The 21,624-nt window shown below is 35.6% G+C and overlaps 1 protein-coding gene across 4 annotated transcripts in view; it reads right to left on the bottom strand.

The window, feature by feature from the left end:
* LOC127848111 (coadhesin-like) overlaps positions 1-21,624 on the bottom strand; it is a 98,981-nt gene that overhangs the window by 70,947 nt on the left and 6,410 nt on the right. For 2 of the 4 annotated variants that reach the window (XM_052380409.1, XM_052380412.1), the window contains exons 7-9: positions 21,135-21,292; positions 20,425-20,541; positions 19,612-20,006 (exon numbers count right to left, since the gene is read on the bottom strand). In XM_052380409.1, coding sequence (XP_052236369.1) covers positions 19,911-20,006; positions 20,425-20,541; positions 21,135-21,292 — 371 coding nt within the window. In that variant the 3' untranslated portion in view covers positions 19,612-19,910. Of the gene's footprint in view, positions 1-19,611; positions 20,007-20,424; positions 20,542-21,134; positions 21,293-21,624 lie in introns of those variants that run through there. The other 2 variants (XM_052380411.1, XM_052380410.1) reach the window with 2 other exon arrangements.

The raw sequence follows: 21,624 nt of genomic DNA, 5'->3' as shown, positions 1-21,624 counted from the left end.
GATAAGAGGATGATACACGCTAAATGGCAATGTACAACATCTGTTAATAACAGAGTTATGGTCCTTTGTATCTTAAAAAAATGCTTTTGTAGTGTCAAATAAAACACTTTTGTGTCCTTAAGCATATTGGCGGTGGATATCAATTCAACGAATTTGCTTGTTTGAACAGGAATGCTATGAAGTCAATGTTTATTTACACATGTGTGTACGATGGTCAATTGTGGACCAAGTCTGAGGTACGGTATCCCTGTAAACCGGGTAAAACTGGTTTAAACCGGCAGTGCGTACATGACCCTTTGACAGTTCCAAGGCGGTGACCCAAGCTTCTAAAAACATTGAGTTTTCAATGTTTTCTTGTTTTGTGTCTTTTCTTATATCTAATTAGTACATGTATATTGCTGGACCAAGGTTGGGATCTCTCAAATCTGTTTAACCTCCCAGTGCTTTATATTGACCTTTCCAAGGTCAGACCGTGTTCCCAGTGATTTTTTTTGCTCAAAATTACCACTGATATTCCCATGACCTAGTTTTTTTATCTGGCATGGCCCATGTTTGAACATGGCCATAAGATCATCTAGATACAACTTCTGACCAAGTTTGGTGAAGCTCGGATGGAAACTACTTGAATTAGAGAGCGGACTCCGTGCTAAATGTTTAAAACACACTTAGTGACCCCGTGACCTTGTTTTTGACCCGGCATGACCCATATTCGAACTTGACCTAGACATCATCTTGATACAACATCTGACCAAGTTTGGTGAACATCGGATGAAAACAACTTGAATTAGAGAGCGGACACTAATAACGGACGGATCGACAGACAGACAGACCGACCAACCGACAAGCTCACTCCTATATACCCCCCTAAACTTTGTTTTTGGGGGTATAATAAAAGCAAAAAACTCACTGCCAGATTTAGTCACATTTTGTGTTAGGCAAATGGTCATTTGCCTTAAATAAGGGATTTTTTGTTGTTAATAAGGTGTTCTCTCCTGATAATGTTTTGGGAGTTTCTTACTTTTATATCAGTGAATTTTCCCCCAATTTTTTACAGTCGAACACAGGTTGTTTCCCCTAGCAAACTACAAGTTTCCTAAAACGGATTTCTCCCCTAGCATTTAGATGTTTTCATTAAATTCAATCCAAATACCTACTTTTTTTATAATAACACGCTTTATTCAATCAGCTTTTGGATGCGAATATATGATGGTTCACCATATAAATGAAATTCATATTGATCTATACCTTATTAATATCTTTTCTGTTGATTATCAGCTCAAATTTTTCCTTTTGAGAGCCACAGGTTGTTTTGAATATAAAACAAGAACTTCACAGTTGCAGACATATTCCCCGCCAACAGGGCCTTGGCATCGAATAATTTGATTCAGGTCAAAACAACCCAATACAGGTCATTACAATTCAGTGCAAGTCATTATAAAAAGTGTTGGAATCGGATCTAAAACTCATATTTCAGAACTTCAGATAAGGGTCGTATTTTCGTAATTACGAATTACTTTCAAGTCCGTTACGTATTTATTTTAAAATCTTGTCGTACCATTAAGAATTACAAAATCAAGTTACGAATATTATTTTTACATCGGTTCGTATCGATTTTTATTGAGTTCTTTTTGCGTAATAAAGATCTTTTCGGTGCTTATATTGAATGGTTATCGGGTTTGTTTTGCAAAGCTATTTTTTTCCAATAAAAGCGGCGTGTACAGTCTATCTGTCAAAAAACAATGGCGGCGCCCAGAGAGTGTCATAAAAAACTGCAAAGCGTGCAAAAACACGCTTTTAACATATTATTAGTTAAGTTAGCTGAAGTTGAATGTTAAGAAAGACATTATAGAAAAGATCTTAAACGATGCTGTATGTTCAGTTGCCGACACAGTCGGAAAAGCTATTAAAAAAAACGCGACAAGACGGGTGATAACTTAAACAAACAAGAGGGCCTGAAAGGCCCAAAGTCGCTCACCTGAGATTACAAGATATTATTGGGACAAATCTCCTGACCAAGTTTCATGAAGATCAGAAAATAAATGTGGCCTCTAGAGAGTTAACAAGATTTTACTACAGCCATATATAGCCATAAGGAAAAATGCCCCGCCCCTTGGCATCCATGTTTTTCAAGCAAACGTTACCATTTTCGAACTCATCCAAGATATCATTGAAACCAATCTTCTGACCAAATTTCATGAAGATTGGACAATAAATGTGGCCTCTAGAGTTTTAACAAGGCTTTACTTTTGCCATTTAAGGAAAAATGCCCCGCCCCTTGGCGGCCATGTTTTTCAACCAACCGGCATCATTTTCGAACTCGTCCAAGATATTATTGGGATGAATCTTCTGACCAAGTTTCATGAAGATCGGACAATAAATGTGGCCTCTAGAGAGTTAACAAGATTTTACTTTAGCCATATATAGCCATATAAGGAAAAATGCCCCGCCCCTTGGCAGCCATGTTTTTCAAGCAAACATTACCATTTTCGAACTCATCGAAGATATCATTGGGCCAATCTACTGACCAAATTTCATGAAGATTGGACAATAAATGTGGCCTCTAAAGAGTTAACAAGGCAGATGTTGACGCCGCACAACGCACAAAAAGCGATCACAAAAGCTCACCATGAGCACATTGTGCTCAGGTGAGCTAAAAATTGTACAATGTATAGACATTCGCCCTTTGTGACCTTGACCTTGGAGGTAGGGACCTGGCTTTATATCGCGACACATCTTCTAATGATGGGAACAATTTGTACCAAGTTTAATTAAATTTGCTTAAACAAGAGGGCCTGAAAGGTCCAAAGTCGCTCACCTGAGATTCAAAGGAACTGACCTGTTCTGTGCAGCCCAAGATGTCATTAGAACAAAATGTTCTTACCATCTTTCATGACTAGTGAACACCCTGGCTGCCTCGTTTTTCAACAGACCAGAACCATTTTCATACACATCCAAGATATCATTTAAACAAATATACGGACAAAATTTCATGAAGATTCATAAGTCCATATAAGGAAAAATGCCCCGCCCACTGGTGGCCATGTTTTTCAAGCAACTGGAACCATTTTCGAACTTGTCCAAAATATCATTTGGACAAAACTTCTGACAAATTTTTATGATGATCGTACAATAAATATGGCTTCTAGAGTGTTAACTATGTTTAACTATAGCTATATAAGGAAAAATGCCACGCCCCCTTGGCGGCCATGTTTTTCCACCAACCGGAACCATTTTCAAACTCATCCAAGATATCATTGGGACAAATCAATTGACCAAGTTTCATGATGATCGGACAATAAATGTGGCCTCTAGAGTGTTAACAAGGTTCTTCTAAAGCATGATATATAGCCATATTAGGAAAAATGACCCACCCCCTTGTGGCCATATTTTTTAAGCAACCGAAACCATTTTCGAAATCATCCAAGATATCATTAGGACAAATCTTCTGAACAAGTTTCATGAAGATCGGAAAATAAATGTGGCCTCTAGAGTGTTAACAAGGTTTTACTATAGCCATATAAGGACAACTTCCCCGCCCCCCTTGCGGCCATGTTTTTCAACCAATCGGCATCATTTTTGAACTCGTCCAGGATATTATTGGGATGAATGTTCTGACCAAGTTTCATGAAGATCGACAATAAATGTGGCCTCTAGAGTGTTAACAAGATTTTACTAAAGCCATATAAGGAAAAATGTCCCGCCCCTTGGCAACCATGTTTTTCAAGCCAACTTAACGATTTTTGAACTCATTCAAGATATCATTGCGACCAATCTTCTGACCAAATTTCATTAAGATTGGACAATAAATGTGGCTTCTATAGTGTTTACAAGGTTTTACTATAGCCATATATGGCCATTTAAGGAAAAATGCCCCGCCCCTTGGCAGCCTGCCACGTTTTTCAGGCAAACGTAAGTTAACCATTTTCAAACTCATCCAAGATATCATACAGACCAATCTTCTGACCAAATTTCATGAAGATTGGACAATAAATGTGGCCTCTAGAGTGTTAACAAGGTTTTACCATAGCCATATAAGGAAAACTGCCCCGCCCCCTGGCGGCCATGTTTTTTCACCGATCTGGACCATTTTCGAACTCGTCCGAGATATCAATGAAACCAATGTTTTGATCAAGTTTCATGATGATTGGGCAAAAATTGTGACTTCTAGAGTGTTCATAAGGTTTCTCTAAAGCCATATAAGAAATACTGCGTAACTGCCCTGCCCCCTGGCAGCCATGTTTTTCAACGGACCGGAACCATTTTTGAACTCATTCAACATATCATTTAGACAAACATTTTGACAAAGTTACATGAAGATTGGGCATCAAATGTGACTTCTACAGTGTTCACAAGGTTTTTCTTTTTTTTTTACCTAGTGACCTAGTTTTTGACCCAGCAAGACCCAGTTTCGAACTCAGTCGAGGTATCAATGGGACAAATGTTCAGACCAAATTTCATGAAGATCAGACAATAAATGTGGCCTCTAGAGTGTTCACAAGGCAAAATGTTGATGATGGACGACGCACAACGGACAAAAGCTAAAAATAACAAAATTATGCTCTTGACATAAATAAGTGTAGAACATTATGGACATTTGACATATAAGTGTGACCTTTACCTTGGAGGCAGGAAACCCTTTAAGCAAGACACATTGAATAATGGTGCCGAACGTTTGTACCAAGTTAAATGAAATTCACCTAATAAATGACAACATCATGTTCTGGACACGAACTGGATGGAAACATTGTACCATATAAAGACGCTTTACCTAAGTGTGACCTTCACCTTGGAGGTAGTGTCTGGTTGTTTAGCGCGATACACCATCAAACAATGGGGAACATTCGCAGCAAGTTTAATGAAATTGGCTTAATATTAATAAATGAAGTTATTTTCTATGGACATGAACTGGATGGAAACATTTGACCGCATAGACATTTGACCTATAAGTGTAACCTTGACCTTGGATGTGGCCAGGGACCTGGTAATTTAGGGTGACACATAATCTAATGATGGGGAACATTTGTAGCAAGTTTAATAAAACTGGCTTTATAAATGATCAAGTTATGCTCCGGACACAATTGGAACGGACGGATGGCTGCGATTCACATATCCTTGTTGGCGGGGGATATAAAAAGCAGTGTATTATGGAACTGCATGGGTTTTTCACCAAAATTTGTGAAGATGCCCTAGCCTGGTCATTTTGTGAAAAGGCTGCGGGTCATTTAATCGAAAATGTGAAATTTTAGAAACAATATAAACACAGTTGTGAAATAGAAATAGTTACTCACAGCTATTGACACTCCGTAAGCACCCATACAAGCTCAGAGCATTCAAAAAGAACTAGTAATGTAGCCAGATAGGGAACGACTCGCCCCATATAAACTCGACCCTTATTTTATAAGGATTCGCCCCACATATATAACTACTAGCCCCAGCATTACTTATATGGTAGGATTTTTTGTGATTTGTTAATAGCCTAGTTTCTTTGATTAAATTGGTTTGTGTTCATGCTTTATTTTGATTTTATTGTGTTTACAGTAGAGTAGGTAAAAACGTTACAATAAAATAGTGGGTGAGGTATGGAAAAATATCTAAAGATTTGGCAAATTAGAAGTTTGATGAAATTTGTTAAAATGCTTTTCTTAAAAAACAAAGGAGGAAAGGCTAGAGGACGAAACATGAAACAAGAGAAACAGTGACAAATGAATATATCGATACGATACTCTGGTAAAGAAATCCCGGTTTTAAAGGGGCCTTTTCACAGATTTTGGCATTTTTTAACTTATTCATTAAATGCTTTATATTGATAAATGTAAACATTGGATCGTAAAAGCTCCAGTAAAAAATCAAGAATAAAATTTAAAAAAGGATAAGAACATTGCCCGGAGCAGGATTCGAACCAGTGACCCCTGGAGTCCTGCCAGAGTCCTGAAGTAAAAACGCTTTAGCCTACTGAGCTATTCCGCCAAGTACACATACATATAAGCAATCTTCGTAGTTTCACAAAATTTAACGGCAAAAACAGAACTCTCCAAATTATTCAATCGTTTCGCGTTGCAACGCTTTATAATTTTTAGGTTTTAAAATCGTCAAAAGATGCATATAATGGCTATATTAGACCATGGTAAATGTTCAGTATTACTGTTTCCTCACAAATATCATAACTAAAACGAAAATTTTCGAATCTGAAACAACTTTTTACAATTTTGTCAATTTACCAAAGCGTGAAAAGATCCCTTTAAAGTACAATCGTTGCTAACCATACTAGGGTACACCAGCATTTTTCATTTCAGTTTGGTTTGAGTAAAAAGTATTGTGTAGATCGACCTAGCGAAAGTAGGTCAGTCGAAAATAATAACGCTTTAAATCCAAAATAGACGTCTATAGCACAATAAGATTCCTTGAAACAATATTTCAGTGAAAGCAATCGTTATTGTCTTCAGTCGCTAAATAGTCTACTAATAAACATGCAGATACGCCAACACTTAATCGTGATGATATAGAAATTTAGAACGTAGCCTACCGTCGGTAGGCCTACTGCAACAGAGCTGGATGCCTCCATCTTTGTTGCCGTAAAGAGTGCTTTTGATTGATTGGTCGAAATAATTCAGGCCAACCGTGATCTTTTAGATATTAGTTTTGGCAGTAGCTAATAAATTTTACCGCGGTAGGAAAGGCATCTTTTATTATTAGCAGTAGTAGTCTAAAAAGTCTAATAAGTTTCTACTAGTAGTAGCTAATAAAACAGGATCGGGTGATCTATCCACAGTTTTCATTTGCATCGCACTACAAAAAAATCAAAACCTTGAAGTCTGTCCATGTTAGAGTGCATGTCGACATCTAGCTGAAATAATTAGCGTTCAGAATAAATCTGAAGTCTGCCAAAGCAAAAATCATCAAAAGACTCTAAGGCGGCAATTTATATTGACTAGTCGACATCGTGCAACAAGTGTCCATGGTTCGTGTTTCAGTACGCTCGTAGTACGTTACATCAGACATGAAGCTCGCATGACTCAAACTGCCAGATAGGACAAACGGAGCTTTTGAAATTGGAACATATGTGTCAATGACGCATTAGGCAATATCTTATCACTATTCCAAATATATTTCAAAGTACTCCTTAAAGAGTGTTTTTATTATTTATAAACTGAATTTATGATTTGTTCAATGTTTGCTGCTAGCCTTTTTTCGACAGGGTCAGGGGTTTGTTTCACTAATGTTCGTCCTTCAAATAGGTTGTAACGGTAGTTTCTACATGCCGATCGTTTTGTAAAAACACTTTAATACGAATGAATCCTATCCGTAATTTACAGTACATCTTATTTTGAAAAGCAAAAACTGAGCAATAAGTGCAATAATACATTTTCATCTGCAATTGTATTACTTTTTTCTTGTACCATTAACGAGTACAAAATATCGTTCCCCGCCATCAATTAAAGCAATTTTAAGAAACTCGAGTTTTTAAGGTACGTTCCTTTAAAGAATTTAAAAACATTGACACGTGTCTGTATATATAGATGAAACACGACGCTTCCCATAGTAGACAGACTGGAGACACGATGTTCTGGTCCTGTCTTTTCTTCACACTTGTAGCGGTGGCTACGGCAAGCAGTAAGTTCGTATTTGATTTTATAATCAATCATTCACTTACGCAAAACATTAACTTACGCAAAACATTTTCGATTTGTATCAAAGCCGAATCTGTGCACTGTCATTGGAAAAAAAGCAGCTTGAATTATGTACATTATAAAAAGTTATATATTATGTTTGCGTGCAATCAAATGTTCAGTAGTATAAATCTTGAAACACCATTAAGACAGCTATAGTATCAAAAGAGATGGAAGATTAAATGTTGGGCTCGAGATAATATTTAATTCAAGTGCTTTCAACTTGGAATGTGTAAAGATAGTCCCTATATGACCTAAAGTATTCAAATGGTGCCATATCAATTATTAACATCACTCAACATGCATTTCCTAGAAATTAATAGACATAGAAGTTGATTTCATGTTGAAATCTAACCAAATGGAACGATTCTTACAGTCGTTCCGATATCCTACCAATGCGGTAACCAGTCGTTTTTCACGACCGACAACGGAATCATTCGAAGTCACTCCGGCTACGACGTCGGGCATGATTACGGCAAAAACTTGGACTGCGTGTGGACAATAGAGGCCCCAGAAGGAAAATTCGTAGAACTTGTGGCTAACACATTTCACTTGGAAGGAAGCGGGTAAAGAAACCGTTTTTCATGAACATCACTTTTTATGATTATGTTTTTACAGTGGATGACGGCGAGGTATAAGCTGAAATCCGCCATGATGTTTGCTTATATATATCGGAAATGAGATATTTACTATGTGTTCCGACGTTGGTCGAAACATATAGTGAAATTTCAACTCAAGCTTCATCTTTTTTATTTCAAAACGCTACATACTATAATATTTTCATACAGTTTCAGTTGCACGTACGACTATCTCGAATTGTTCGATGGAAACACAACTAACAGCCGTAGTCTTGGCAAATTCTGTGGTAATACTTTCGCCCCCATGTCCTCGACCCAGCGATTTCTCACCATCAACTTCGTTACCGATGGGAGCCATGGTTTTCGGGGTTTCGAGCTGTCCTACATCTTCACAGATCACGTGATTCGTATGTCCCATTTGTTTCCACTAACATTACCAAACAATAGGGTAGGAAAGGTGCCTTTTTGTTAACTCTTTGTTTACTCAAGACATTTCCCACTTTTCTTAGAATGTTCAATGAAATCAAACTTCAAAGTCTCATGTATACACATCACTCTTTTTATGTAAAAGTTTCTTTTTGCGATTTAATTAATTGGGATCTAACGCAGCAAAAATGATCAAAGACATCCTGGAATCCAAAAAATAATAATTTTGAGTCGTCAAATAAAAGGTTCGGTCAGGTTGGTGGAGACTGTTTTTACGCCTAAGAGTGTTCAGTTTCACTGATCGTTTTGCAGTCGTCTGACAATCTTTTTGCATATACAACGTTTGTATTGGCGTTAACCGGTAATATTTCCATTAAACCCAATTGTTCGCATACATCGACATATCCTTGAAAAGCAATGGCCTTTATATATTTTTGAGAAACTGAGTTCTTCCAGCATGCATGCGAATGCTTAACTGAGTATAAAATGAGTATCCATATTTAAGGAACGTGTCTGTCGGTTCAGTTCACCTGCAACAACACCAAGTGCGTACCGGGTAGCTACCGATGTGACGGCCAGGATGACTGTGGCGACGACAGCGACGAAAAGAACTGCCAGTCTGGTAAGTAATAGGCGTTTTCCAGAATGAGATTATTTAAAAAAGAAACAAGACACAAATCTGCTGTTACAAACACAGCTGACCCATGTATAATCCATGTATAATCTTTTCAAAATATTACCATTATTAATTGAATGAAACAACCGTTGATTGATAAAACGTTGTTTGTAAAGAATGATATGTTGATTGTTCCAATGTCTTTCGCAATTTCAGATAAGGCAATTCCTATCAACAATACGAACAATCACAATTTGGCCAAATAGCAAAAAAAAAATGTTAAAAATATATACCGGGTATAGTTTTATTTTATTACAGAAAAGTTTTGTTTAAATATTTTTTTTATTATTTGTCAATTTTCATTGTTGTAACATGTTGCTAATTAGTATCATCATAGCAAATGCAAACTAGATGAGCCCTCAAAGGTATCGCAAAAAATATCTGAATATTGAAGATTACGCGTATTTTTATTTAGCTGTTAAAGCATGATAAGTGAGCTGCGTTAGTTATTTTTTATTTAAGCTCGGTGGTATAGAAAGCCTTGTGCTTATAGGGACATTCTCTTTGTCCCTTTAGTGGGAACCTCTGCTTTGTATTTTTAAAAAGATCATGACAACTTGCACTGTGTAGGGAGCGAACCAAGAACCTTCCGGTCGCAAGGCAAACGCCGTTTTCACTACACCATTTAGGCCTTAATTTCTTACAGACTACCGGAAATATACTTCATATTAATAAACTTCCAATACTAGATAGAGACTTTGGGTGACTATTTGCAGTTTCCACTCAAGAATTGGGTACATTTCAATGCGCGAATGGCAAGTACATATCGGGTCACTGGCAGTGTGATGGTGACAACGACTGCGGAGACATGTCGGACGAGATCGGCTGTGGTGGGTCTTTACATGTATAATGTATGTAATGAATACCAAAAAAAAATATGTGTAATGGAATGCTAATCCTTAAAAAACGGTGCTCTATTTCTAAGGCCGTATACAAGTCTTTGTGAATTACAAAGTATAAACAGGAATATAAATTAATATTATATAAAAGGGATTAGGAACCATAGAATCATTTACATGTTTAAACATGTAAAGTCTTCAAAACACGAGGCCAACCAAGACCAAATAATATATAACTTTAATATCAATAAAATTCAAATTTTTGGTAAACTCTTCTAGCTTAGGTCAACAACGATCAGGCATTAAAATAATGACACTATGTTTCTTCTTTGCAATGAATAAACTTTTTTATATGCAGACCCCACGTGTGGGAAAACCAACTTCACCGGACGCACAGGCAACATCAGCAGCCCCAACTTCCCTTATGCTTACCCATCGAACGCCGACTGCACATATCATGTGACTGCACCTAAAGGAACACAGGTGCGTGTGTATCAGTCGTATATTGAGCAATAGGTGACATCGAACACTTGTAGCAGCTAATAACACGCTTGTAACATATTTTAAAACATTTTTAATTATTTTATTTTAGAGTATTTTGTTTACGTTTGACCACCGGTTCGACTTAGTGATGTTGTTGATGGAATGCCTAAACGCCGACGTCACCGTCTCCAATACGCACGGTGGAAATAAGCACGGTATATAAACATGTTCAGTGTTTACAATATGTATAGAAAATGTTAGGCGTGTAATAGTTTTTATAATTCCTAATAATATAAATGTTGTGTCCAAAATAGTAGAATATGTTATTTGTCTATAAAAGCAAATAAACGTCATAATTGAATTTATTGAAAACTACAAATGTAAGTTATACTTCATTTTATTTTCAATCGTGTTTGTCCCAAGTCATATAGTTCATATTGAAAGTGCTTCACCAAACAGTAACAATGAGCATATGCATTGATTTGAGATCAGGTCCGTATTGTGGCTCGAGAGCACCAGCCCCATTTCAGATCCTAGGCCGCGTGGCAGATGTCCACTTTAGATCGGAAGGGAATACGGAACATACAGGATTCATGTTGACATGGTCGGCTATAGGTACCAGCTGTTTCCTTGCTTTTATCTATTATCCAAAATCATTTAAGAGCCTGTAATTTTACTTTATAAATAGGTTGCTATATTGAGGATATCAAAAACATTAATTATCTTTTGTAAACGACATGATTATAACATGTATGCTATTTGTTAGTTCTTTAAGTTGCTTTGAAACGCTTTATCCATTTTTTTTTATAACTGTAGTGTGTCCTATTTCAGGTTGACTCACATGACGATGGCAATATCTTCGGAAGCAAAATGGCCTGAACTATTGGCCTGGCATTCGTTTTCTTTTTATAAATTGGTAGTCTCCGAAAACTTAATTAAGTGTCAACAAAGAAAGAAACATTAAGTGATATCGTCTCCTCACTGTTGTTTTATTTGTTTTCAAACCTTATTGCATTGTAGCCTGTTTCGCCAATCATACGCCGTTGCATGTCAGCATGTACTTGCTGAATAACCAGAAAAGCACAAATATTCTTTTGAACCGTTATGACTGGTAATATTAGTTTTCTTTGAACCATCAGTGCATAATAGTCTCAGTTCGCGTCTAACCCAAAATGCTTTGAATAATGATTTATGCTGCAACTGTTTTGTAGTCTTTGCTTCCTACCATCATAACGTGAATTTATGAATAAGTGTGTCCCTCAAAAGTGAACAAAGTACAGGCTGGAATAAAACGTTATTGTATTCCCATTTCCATGAAGTGCATACTTGTTTGGACACGTGGTATGAATATATTTGTTTTACTAGTGACATAATTTTCCTTTCACAAATCCTTCCTTCCTTTTATAATGATAATACAAGCATTTCGAATTGGCATCCACCTATATTCTATCCGGTCTGTTTGTCAAGATTTTTTCTAAGAATTACATTCCTCGTTTGACTGGTGTTTTTTATTTAGACAGTACCACACGGCTGAGCCTGGCCGGCCGTCTATAATAGGCCCGCTGACTTCAAAACGACCCGAGGGCATTTTACCCGAGCCAGTCGAGCCGTGGGATATTGTTTATATTGCATATCATTCTATTTAGTTTCTTAAATTTTGTATTTACCGAACCTGATCTCCGTTCTTTTTATATTCGACTGAATACAAAATGTATGACGTATCTCGCGTGACGTAATTTATGTGACCAATCACCTCGGTTTAAGCTAAACGACTATGGATTTTAGTGACAACATTTTGGACGTTGTGTTTTATTTAACAGTAAAATATCAATCTAAAAAAGAATCAAACAATTCCAAAACATATTCAGATTCTTTCCAGATATGAACAAGACGGGTCAATATAATTTATATTGGCCCGCAAGATACGAAGAACGGGCGCGACGTCATTTTGTGACTTATATTTATAGTTACGATATGTCAAAGAATGAAATTAACATACGCACATTTTATGAACATTCGTCTTTCTTAGTTATCATGACCTGTTGGCTGTCATAGCATTAATTGATTAAAATTATCTTACCTAAATTGTTAATCAATCCCACCTATTTTATCATTCCGGGTATGTATAGATGATGCGATGAATGTTCAAGTTTTCCAAACAGTAAAGACAACCATTTAAAAATCAGCAGTTTACTGGGAAAACTTAACGCATTAGCAGCTGATTAATAGAAAGCAATATTGAATTTTCTTTTGAAAATCATTTGCCCTGACCTACTTACTATTAAATTTCAAGTTAAAGAATTAACAATAACTTTCTCATAATGCTGCAGAAATTTGCCTTTAAAATATCCTTAATTTTGTAAAAAAAACACATTTATATTTAATATATATATATACACATATATATATATATATATATATATATATATATATATATATATATATATATATATATATATATATAAGGAAGTTACCTCAATATTGTTAAAAACAGGAAGCCTTAGTATTTGCTGATCACTTGAATGTAAAGTTAGGTCTTTAAGATAGCTTTTATGTAAGCACTTTTCAAAAAGAAATAATGCGTTTACATACACCTTTATTAAAAACATAATTTAAATTTAATATAGTTATTTTTATCATATCTTAAATATCCCCCCCCCCTCACACACACATGCACCTTTGTCAGGGTATTGCTAGTTTGGTTTATTTTCATATAATTAAATAGTTACAACTTACAGTTTTAAGATTGGATCAGAACAAAATTAAATATAACACGAGGACCACTCACCTCAGAGATGCAGATACAATATATTATGTGCAGACTTTGTTATGTTTGTGTACTAAATGTTATTGAGGCGTTTTACTCAGTATGACATAGATTTTATATGGTCTGAGACAACAATAACAAAATCTAATTGTCACTTTATACATATAAAAGAAACAAGTTGTGAGGGATTGATGATGATGATGATGTTGATGGTGATGATGATGATGATGATGATAATGATGATGGTGATGGTAGTGGTGGTGATGATGATGATAATGATGATGTTGTTGCTGCTGATGATGCTGCTGCAGATGTTGATGATGAAGATCTATATCAATTATGTGACCCAGGGGCTTAGCAAGTTTATACGTCAGGAGTTGAACAAACTAAGTAAAGGAAATGTTACACAACAAATAATGAAAGTCTGATCCTTCCTATTTCAGAGAGATTTGAAGTTGTTTAGATCTACTTTAAATGTCTAAACATTTAACCCCGGGGAATACCCAATTTTGACCAAATAAACATGATTTGAACAATTTTTCAGATAAACATTAAAGGTGTGACATGCACAATAACAAACCTCTAGGCTTAATTAAGGTTCACACATTAAACAGTGTGCAAAAACCCTCACAATAGTGGAACAAATGTTGTGGTTCTTGTCCCTTCACAAACACCCAATCAGATCTACCTATCTATATGTTTGAAGTTACTATCTCAAATATTTTGCAAGATATGCTTTGGACAACATTTAAGTACAAAAACTAACAAAGGCAACAACTCTGACAAGAAGACACGATGAAAATGAACTGTTTTGTGAAGCTTTTGTGAGGTTTGCGTCATGACTTTGGTTTCTTAACTTGATTTTTACTCCTAAAAATTTGTTAATTCCCCTGAGATGTCAATAGAACAAATGTGTGATTAAGGTCCATGCTAATTGGGCAAAAAGTGAGACTTTTAGATTGTTGCTTCATTGAAGACATGCAGGGCAAACTACCCAACCGCCTTGTGTCCAAGTGTATAGGTAGACCAACGCAATTTTCAAAGTTTGCAAAGATGCCATTAGATAAAATATTCTGAGCAAGTTTCATCAAGATTGGACACAAATGTGACTTCAAAAGAGTTAACTAGGTTTCAATATAATTTATTAGGAAAACATCCCCGCCCCCTTGTGATTTTGTTTTTCAACGGACAGGAACCATTTTCAAATTTGACTGATATTTTTTAGAATAAAAGTTCTTACTGACCAAGTTTCATGAAGATTTGAATTTAATTCTGACTTGCTGAGTGCTTACAACCGTTTTATTTAATTAGACTTAGTGACCTAGTTTTAACTTTACGTGAATAAGTTTCAAACTCGGCCGAGATATCATTAGGACAAATTTTAGAGTATTAACAATGTTACACTATTGCTCTATAAGACAGGTAAACTGCCTAGCCCCATAGCGGCCATGATTTTAAACAGAGCGGGCCCATTTTCGAACAAAGCCCAGAAAACATTAGATTTTTTTTGGTTAACTTAATTGGTTTCTATATAACTGAATATGTATTTAAACTTCTGTATGTGTTCAAGATATAAACAAAATATTTTTAACAAAACAAAACAAGTACGATGTTTGTTGTGTAGTATTTGAAGAACAAAATATAAATGAGTAAGTTGCGTACAAACAAAAATAAGTGTCTTGTGAAATAAAAAGTATAACACTTATCAAATTCACATTATTTAATATGTAGTATTATAACTTTATCACTACTCATATTTTTCACAAACAGTATCTTCGGCATTAAACTAGCAACATTTATAATTTTCAGCATACATGATAATTGTTTTGTATCAAAAACATTTCAAAGTACATAAATATCACATTATCATGTACAAACATGGCAAATAAATGGACGGTTCAAATTTTGATAATCATTGTTAACAAATGTTAACTTCAATACCAATATCAGCGGCCATGTTTAAATATAACATAATTATATGCCAATTGGTATTATATAAAAAGGTTAAAGATTTCAGCATATAAAATGTTCACTTTTAACCATCAGACTTAATTGTATAGCATCGTAATATTGAATGCACTTCATGTATGTATTTTATTGAAATTTAAATAGAATATAAGTATTCAAATAAATAAATCATAAATCTCAACACTTTTTGTAATTAAAGAGAAATTAAACATTTTTTGCGCTTACAAAGATTGATCTAGTATGTAAAATGTGATCGTTTCAATATAATATGAACTATCATTTATCAAAAACAAAAAAATAAACAAGGAGTCATAAACACTTGGTCGGTCATCAGAGACTTCCAGACATGAATTGACTGCTCCGAGTGGCGTTTGTGATATTTCCAACACCATTTTGGAAAGAAGAAGTTCCTTAAACTTTTCAAGATATACAAATATGGGAAACTAGTAACTCCCTATTCAATTCTGACCCCAAAGGAATGGTATGACCAATCTTGGTAGTGGACCACTATAAGATGTTTAATGCAAATTACCAAAAACTCTGTGCCTTGCCATTTTTGATGACATATATACATATAAGGGAAACATGTTACCCCCAGGACTTGACCAATTTTGACCCTGGGGCATATTTTTTTAAACTTGGTTACAGAACCACAATACAATTTTACATGCCAAAACCAATCATCTGTGCCCTGCAATAACACAGCAGACGTTGTGGTAATGTTCACTATATTAGGAAAACAGGGCTTAATGTATATGCATAAAATGTCGCCCCAAAATTAGCTTAATCAGTCCACATAGGTTGATCAGGGACGACGCTTTAGGCTTTTCATGGTATTCTTTGTTTTAAGATCCATGATCAGCCTGTGCGGATTAACACACTGTTAACACATCAGAAAATGGCCTACGGTCAATATGGTATCCTAAAAGCTATCCACGAGCAATATGCTCAGGTGAACTAAAGTAAATAATAAAAATATTCTAAAAGCTAAAAACGAGCAAATTCTCGGGTGACCTAAAGTAAATAATAATAAAGAAGATTCGTTCTAACTCTTACTAAAATAGTATGAATAAGATTTTTTTTAGCCATCAAAACAACACACTTTTAAATACAGCGGTTGGAACTTCAAACTGCAAACTTGTGTTTGCCTTTACAAAGATAAATGTTGATTCATATACATATTGAAACAATTAATACTTACTAAGTAATAAAAATGCAGTGAAATATTTAAATATCCAAGATTATAATAAATTATAGAGCCATGTGTTACCAGCACACATGATCAATGTATTTAATTAAAGTTTAAAATAATATAAACTTTGGGAATGATATCTGGACATGGATAATACATATGCATCATTAATGTTATTAAAAAATGTATTACACTCTCGCAACACCAATTGTAAAGAAAAATAAAATATTGATCCAGGCAAAATCTGTCTGAAATTGTAAGTAGATAGCAATAAAATCAACAATTGTCAAAAATATAAACAACAAAGAATTTTAAGTTATGAATATGACATTAACAATTAATTATACTGTAGACAATAGCTTTTTCTCTTGTCATGTAAATTTTAGTTATTAATTTAACGGTGTTTACCTGTATTTAAAAAAAAAATCAGTTAACTAGTGTAAATTGATGAACAATCTTAGATTGAACATTGTACAATATATCTCAAACTATTTCATGAATTTATTATTGAACAATAATTAAAACGCGTCTTCAATAGAATGAACCCTGGTCATTAACTCTTCATAACAATTGGAATAAACTTTTACCCCAATCAAACGGGCAATGTATTACATCTTCAGTTTAAAAAATACTTTAGAACAACCTGAAAATACAAAAAAAGGAAATAATGTATAAGGAGTTGCTTTAATGAACTTGATCGCACTTATGTTATATAAATATTCCATACAATTGAAGGGATACAATCTATCTCTTGTAGAACCTGAAACAGTTACTGTTGCTGTATTTGTTTATGAAATTTTCACAGAAAGAGCAAACATACAATAACGAGGCTATATGAATCTGCTTAACGCCTGTTTACAAAATGCAGGTTGTTTTCGCAAGATTTTGCAGGTAGTGTGTCACCGATGAAAGTATTTTGTTAGAAAAGTGTCAGACGGATTTTTAGAGAAGCATGTGGTTCTCCTTGAACTGCAAGTTGATTTTCAAAGATACGGGCATTTCTTCATGAATGCAAGTGGATTTTCACCGATGTAGGTGATTCTTCATGAATGAGAGTTGATTTTACAGATGCAGTGAGGTGTTTCGCAAATGCAGGTTGTTTTTCATATATGCATGTGGTTGTTTATGAATAAAAGTGGATTTTCACAGATTCAGGTGGTTCTTTGTGGATACATATGGATTTCATCAGAAGCAGTTTGTTCTTTCTAAATGCAGGTGGATTTTCGAGTTCGATCCCCACTCGGTGAGCGTTTTCTAGATCTTCCCCAAAGACACGAGTACGGGTTATAGACCCAGGAATCGAGAGCATTTCTATAAGCTTGAGGCTTTCGATGCAATTGAGCTAAAATAAATCTGTTTAAACTATATAAATTTGATTTGCACAGAGGCAGGCTGTTCTTAATGAACGCATTTGGTTTTCACAGATGTAGAGGGTTCTTCATGAATGTACTAGATTTTTACAAGTGCAGGTGTTTTTTTTGCGAATACATGTGTATTTTCACAGATGTTGGTGGTTCGTCGTGAATGCAGGTGGATTTGGAAATATGCAGGTGGTTCTTCATGGATAGAAGTGTTTTTTCACTTGTCTAGGTGGTTCAGCAGATATTTTGCCAGTATGAAATATGATGACAATGGCACATATCAAGACCCCATATTCGAAAGACACAAGTCTTAAAATTGCAAAAAATATGGTGCTATGCAACCAATGCTTCTGACAATCAAAACGCTTTATTCTTTGAATGCAAAATAAGCTTCTAAATGAAGCGGATCAACTGATGGTGTAAAAATGAAATGGCGACCGATTTTTGTCCAATTTGCTAATTTGTTTTTTGATTTTTTTCTCTCCATTTTGGCATGAAAAATACTAAATGTACTTTGTAAATAGTTTAGCGTTATACAGGGTTTGGTATGGTCCTTTTCCACGTGTGCAGACGGTTCTTCACAGAGGAAGTGGTATCACCGCTGGAGCTCCGTCTTGAAAGCAGGTCCTTGACCTGATACGAGGTGTCCTGTTCCTTGATTTCCGTAGCTCGCATGGACAGCTTGGCAGCCGTCTTAAAATCTTGCTGTGAATTGAATGGGTCACAATTCAAATCCAAAACGGTCAAAACGGTTTCAAAACAAATAGCTGGAAATTGCAGCTATCATTCAAAATTCGTCCCAACTGTCGTATATCTAATCTTATTAGGTAGGAGTGCTGGTCACACTCCGGGTCCCAACATTATGCAGCCTCAGCGCGGAGGTAACTCATAACCTTGAAAACACAAATACACACACTGAGTGCAGCCTAGGCGCGTATAGACTCAAACAAGACAACAAACTCAAGTGCGGGCACAATCATTTAAAATTTACATACTAGTATTGAATACGATATTCTAACAGAAATTACACAACCACCTAAGTGTACATACCATGTTTGATATTTCGTCCGATTGTTAGATTTCAGCGTATACATGTATAAGGTCATTTCGCTATTAGTTAACTTATCCATATGTTCGTGGGCGAACTCGGATAGTCAAGTGCTCATACGATTGAGCTCACATGGTCCGGCTATGTGCTCATACCTACTTTCGAGAATCATCATGAAGGTATTGCCATACTTAATGAACCAGAATGTGACCCGCCTCCCAGTTTCGCTCAATGGGTCAAGTTACACACGGGTACTACTTCCCCGTACCCCTAAACTTTTTTTCGTACCAAAATTGTTTCGTACGCAAAAATTTTTCGTACCAAATTTTTTTTCGTACCCAAAATTTTCGTACCCAAATTTTGTATCGTACCCAAATGTTCGTATCAACATACACAATTGTGGTGATATAGGTAAGTTAAATTGATGTTTTATATCCATCCTCTTCAAAAGCATCGTCACACCAGTACTGCCAGTACTTTGATTCAAGGAGCACTGCCCAAATACATTTACGTGAAAGGTACAATAAAGAGTACTGTATCGCGTATTTGTTTTCAAGCTCTGTGAATTTTCATGCATTTACTTCCAAGTACAAACAGAACAGAAAATAATTGCTTTCATATTTACTTACAAGTGCTGAAAATCTCCGGTCGTTAAGTTTGAAATACAAGCAGGTTTAACATCTATGGCATATGTATTTATTTTTAAGACTCGAGAATTTTCTTTACATTACATATTTCAAGGCAATCACTTTTTACGTACAAACGATCAACGGATAACTTATTTATTTTACTGATCAGGAGCGAATTTTTCTCATCTTTAAATGTAAATAAACTTATAAATAGCACGTGATTAGATCGGTGGGAAACACATTTATTTTCCTTTTTCGCGCACAGTTTTCTCTACACTAATTTTCAAATAAAATCATGTGATAAGTTCTTGTTGTGTCGTCCAATGCTTGGTTTTCAATGATTAATTCATCGTGGCAGTTCTTGGTCGCCATCTGAATAATAAAGAGCAAAATCTGCACATTTGCATAAGACGGTGAGATGCTGACAAACGAACCTAATTATCATCCTTGATCTTGTGCTACGTATGTTAGTATAACGTTACATAACGCGGAGAAATCACACATTACGAAACAAAATAGTTCCGTAATTTTTTCCGATTGTCGTTTTAAAATTGTAACCAATTCTCAAATAAAAATGTTTCCAGTAATAAGTGGAAGATATTTGTCTACCGTCAGCAATCAAGATGCTATGCAGTGCTTATATTTGCCGCGCGCAAGAACAGATCGGATATAAATATCAGTAGTTTTGATATTTGACGCTCAATATTTCGGTCATCGCCGATGTTCAGAATATAACTGCCGCAAAAATCTTTTTCTGATGTGCATAAAATAAAAAAAATAATGCACTTACTTGTAAATTGTTGACATAGCACTCTACCAAAACGCCGTATTGCAGTACATGCGCAGTGCCAGCACGCACAACTCCGATTGGTGTGTACAATGGAATCAAATCGCAGTTGTTATGTATCTGTAAATAAGCAGAAATTACACAGATGTTTATTGGAATCGTTTATATTTCTTGCGTGCGTAAACTGAACAGGTCGAAAATCCGTTTGGAGCGTTTATAAGTCTGGACACTAATTGTTGGTGTTTTGTAACCTGCCAAGAATAAAGTAATCCACTCTGGATCAGCAGACGATTTATTTCATAAAAATCCGAGATAGCCGATGTATCACGATTGTAAAGTAATCATTGCGATTCCAATCCTCGTAATTGGCAAAGTCAAGTTTCAGTGAAACATCCTGTTTAAATCAGTTGACACTGCAACTGTTTCTTACGGGATGCAAATCCGTAAAATTGTCCACTTAATTGAACTTTTTATACAGTATATTTTTCACATTGAATAATACAAATGAATTCATTTAAAACAGAAGACTTAATACGTATAAACTAACACTTATATTTGAATCGACCATCAGCACGTGGTGTTAAACGGCGACACGGACATGAAAGCGCTATGCTCGGAACCAGTAATACTCTGCGCGGAGGTTGTGTGTTCGCACTACGTAATACGATTGTCTCCCGCAAACTATCCAACTAAGTGTATTGAGTACTCCGCACCTCGATTCCAAGCTTCCATTTCGTAGTGTCATTAGTTGCGGAACAGTATGTCTCAATGACGAGCGTATCTAACGCTGATGAGGTCGATGCTAACGTAGAACATGACGTCGATTTCGTGACGGCACCCAAGAGACTTGCCTTGTCGCAAACTTTTATATCTGGAATCAAATACGATTAACAAGTATTAAAAACTTGAAATATATCTGTCCTCCCAAAACGCAGTAAATAATGAAACCCAATATGTGTATCATATACTGATCTCTCTGCACAGATTAATCCGGGACGAAACATTACGCATATGCATTAAGCCCCGTTTTTCTAGAGCGAGGCTCATATTTATCCGTATAAACCAGATATGGGCATGTAGTCGGCGATAATAATGCGTTCACATTCTGGGAAAACTGGGCTAAATGCATGTGCGTTAAAAGTCATCCCAGATTACCATGCACAGTCCGCATAAGCCAATCAGGTGCGACGTTATCCGCTCACC

The sequence above is a fragment of the Dreissena polymorpha genome, chromosome 10 (genome assembly GCF_020536995.1).
Source record: "Dreissena polymorpha isolate Duluth1 chromosome 10, UMN_Dpol_1.0, whole genome shotgun sequence".
In the NCBI taxonomy this organism is placed as follows: Eukaryota; Metazoa; Mollusca; class Bivalvia; order Myida; family Dreissenidae; genus Dreissena; species Dreissena polymorpha.
Note: the sequence above shows the minus strand (reverse complement) of the source record. Positions and strands in the feature narration are given on the sequence as shown.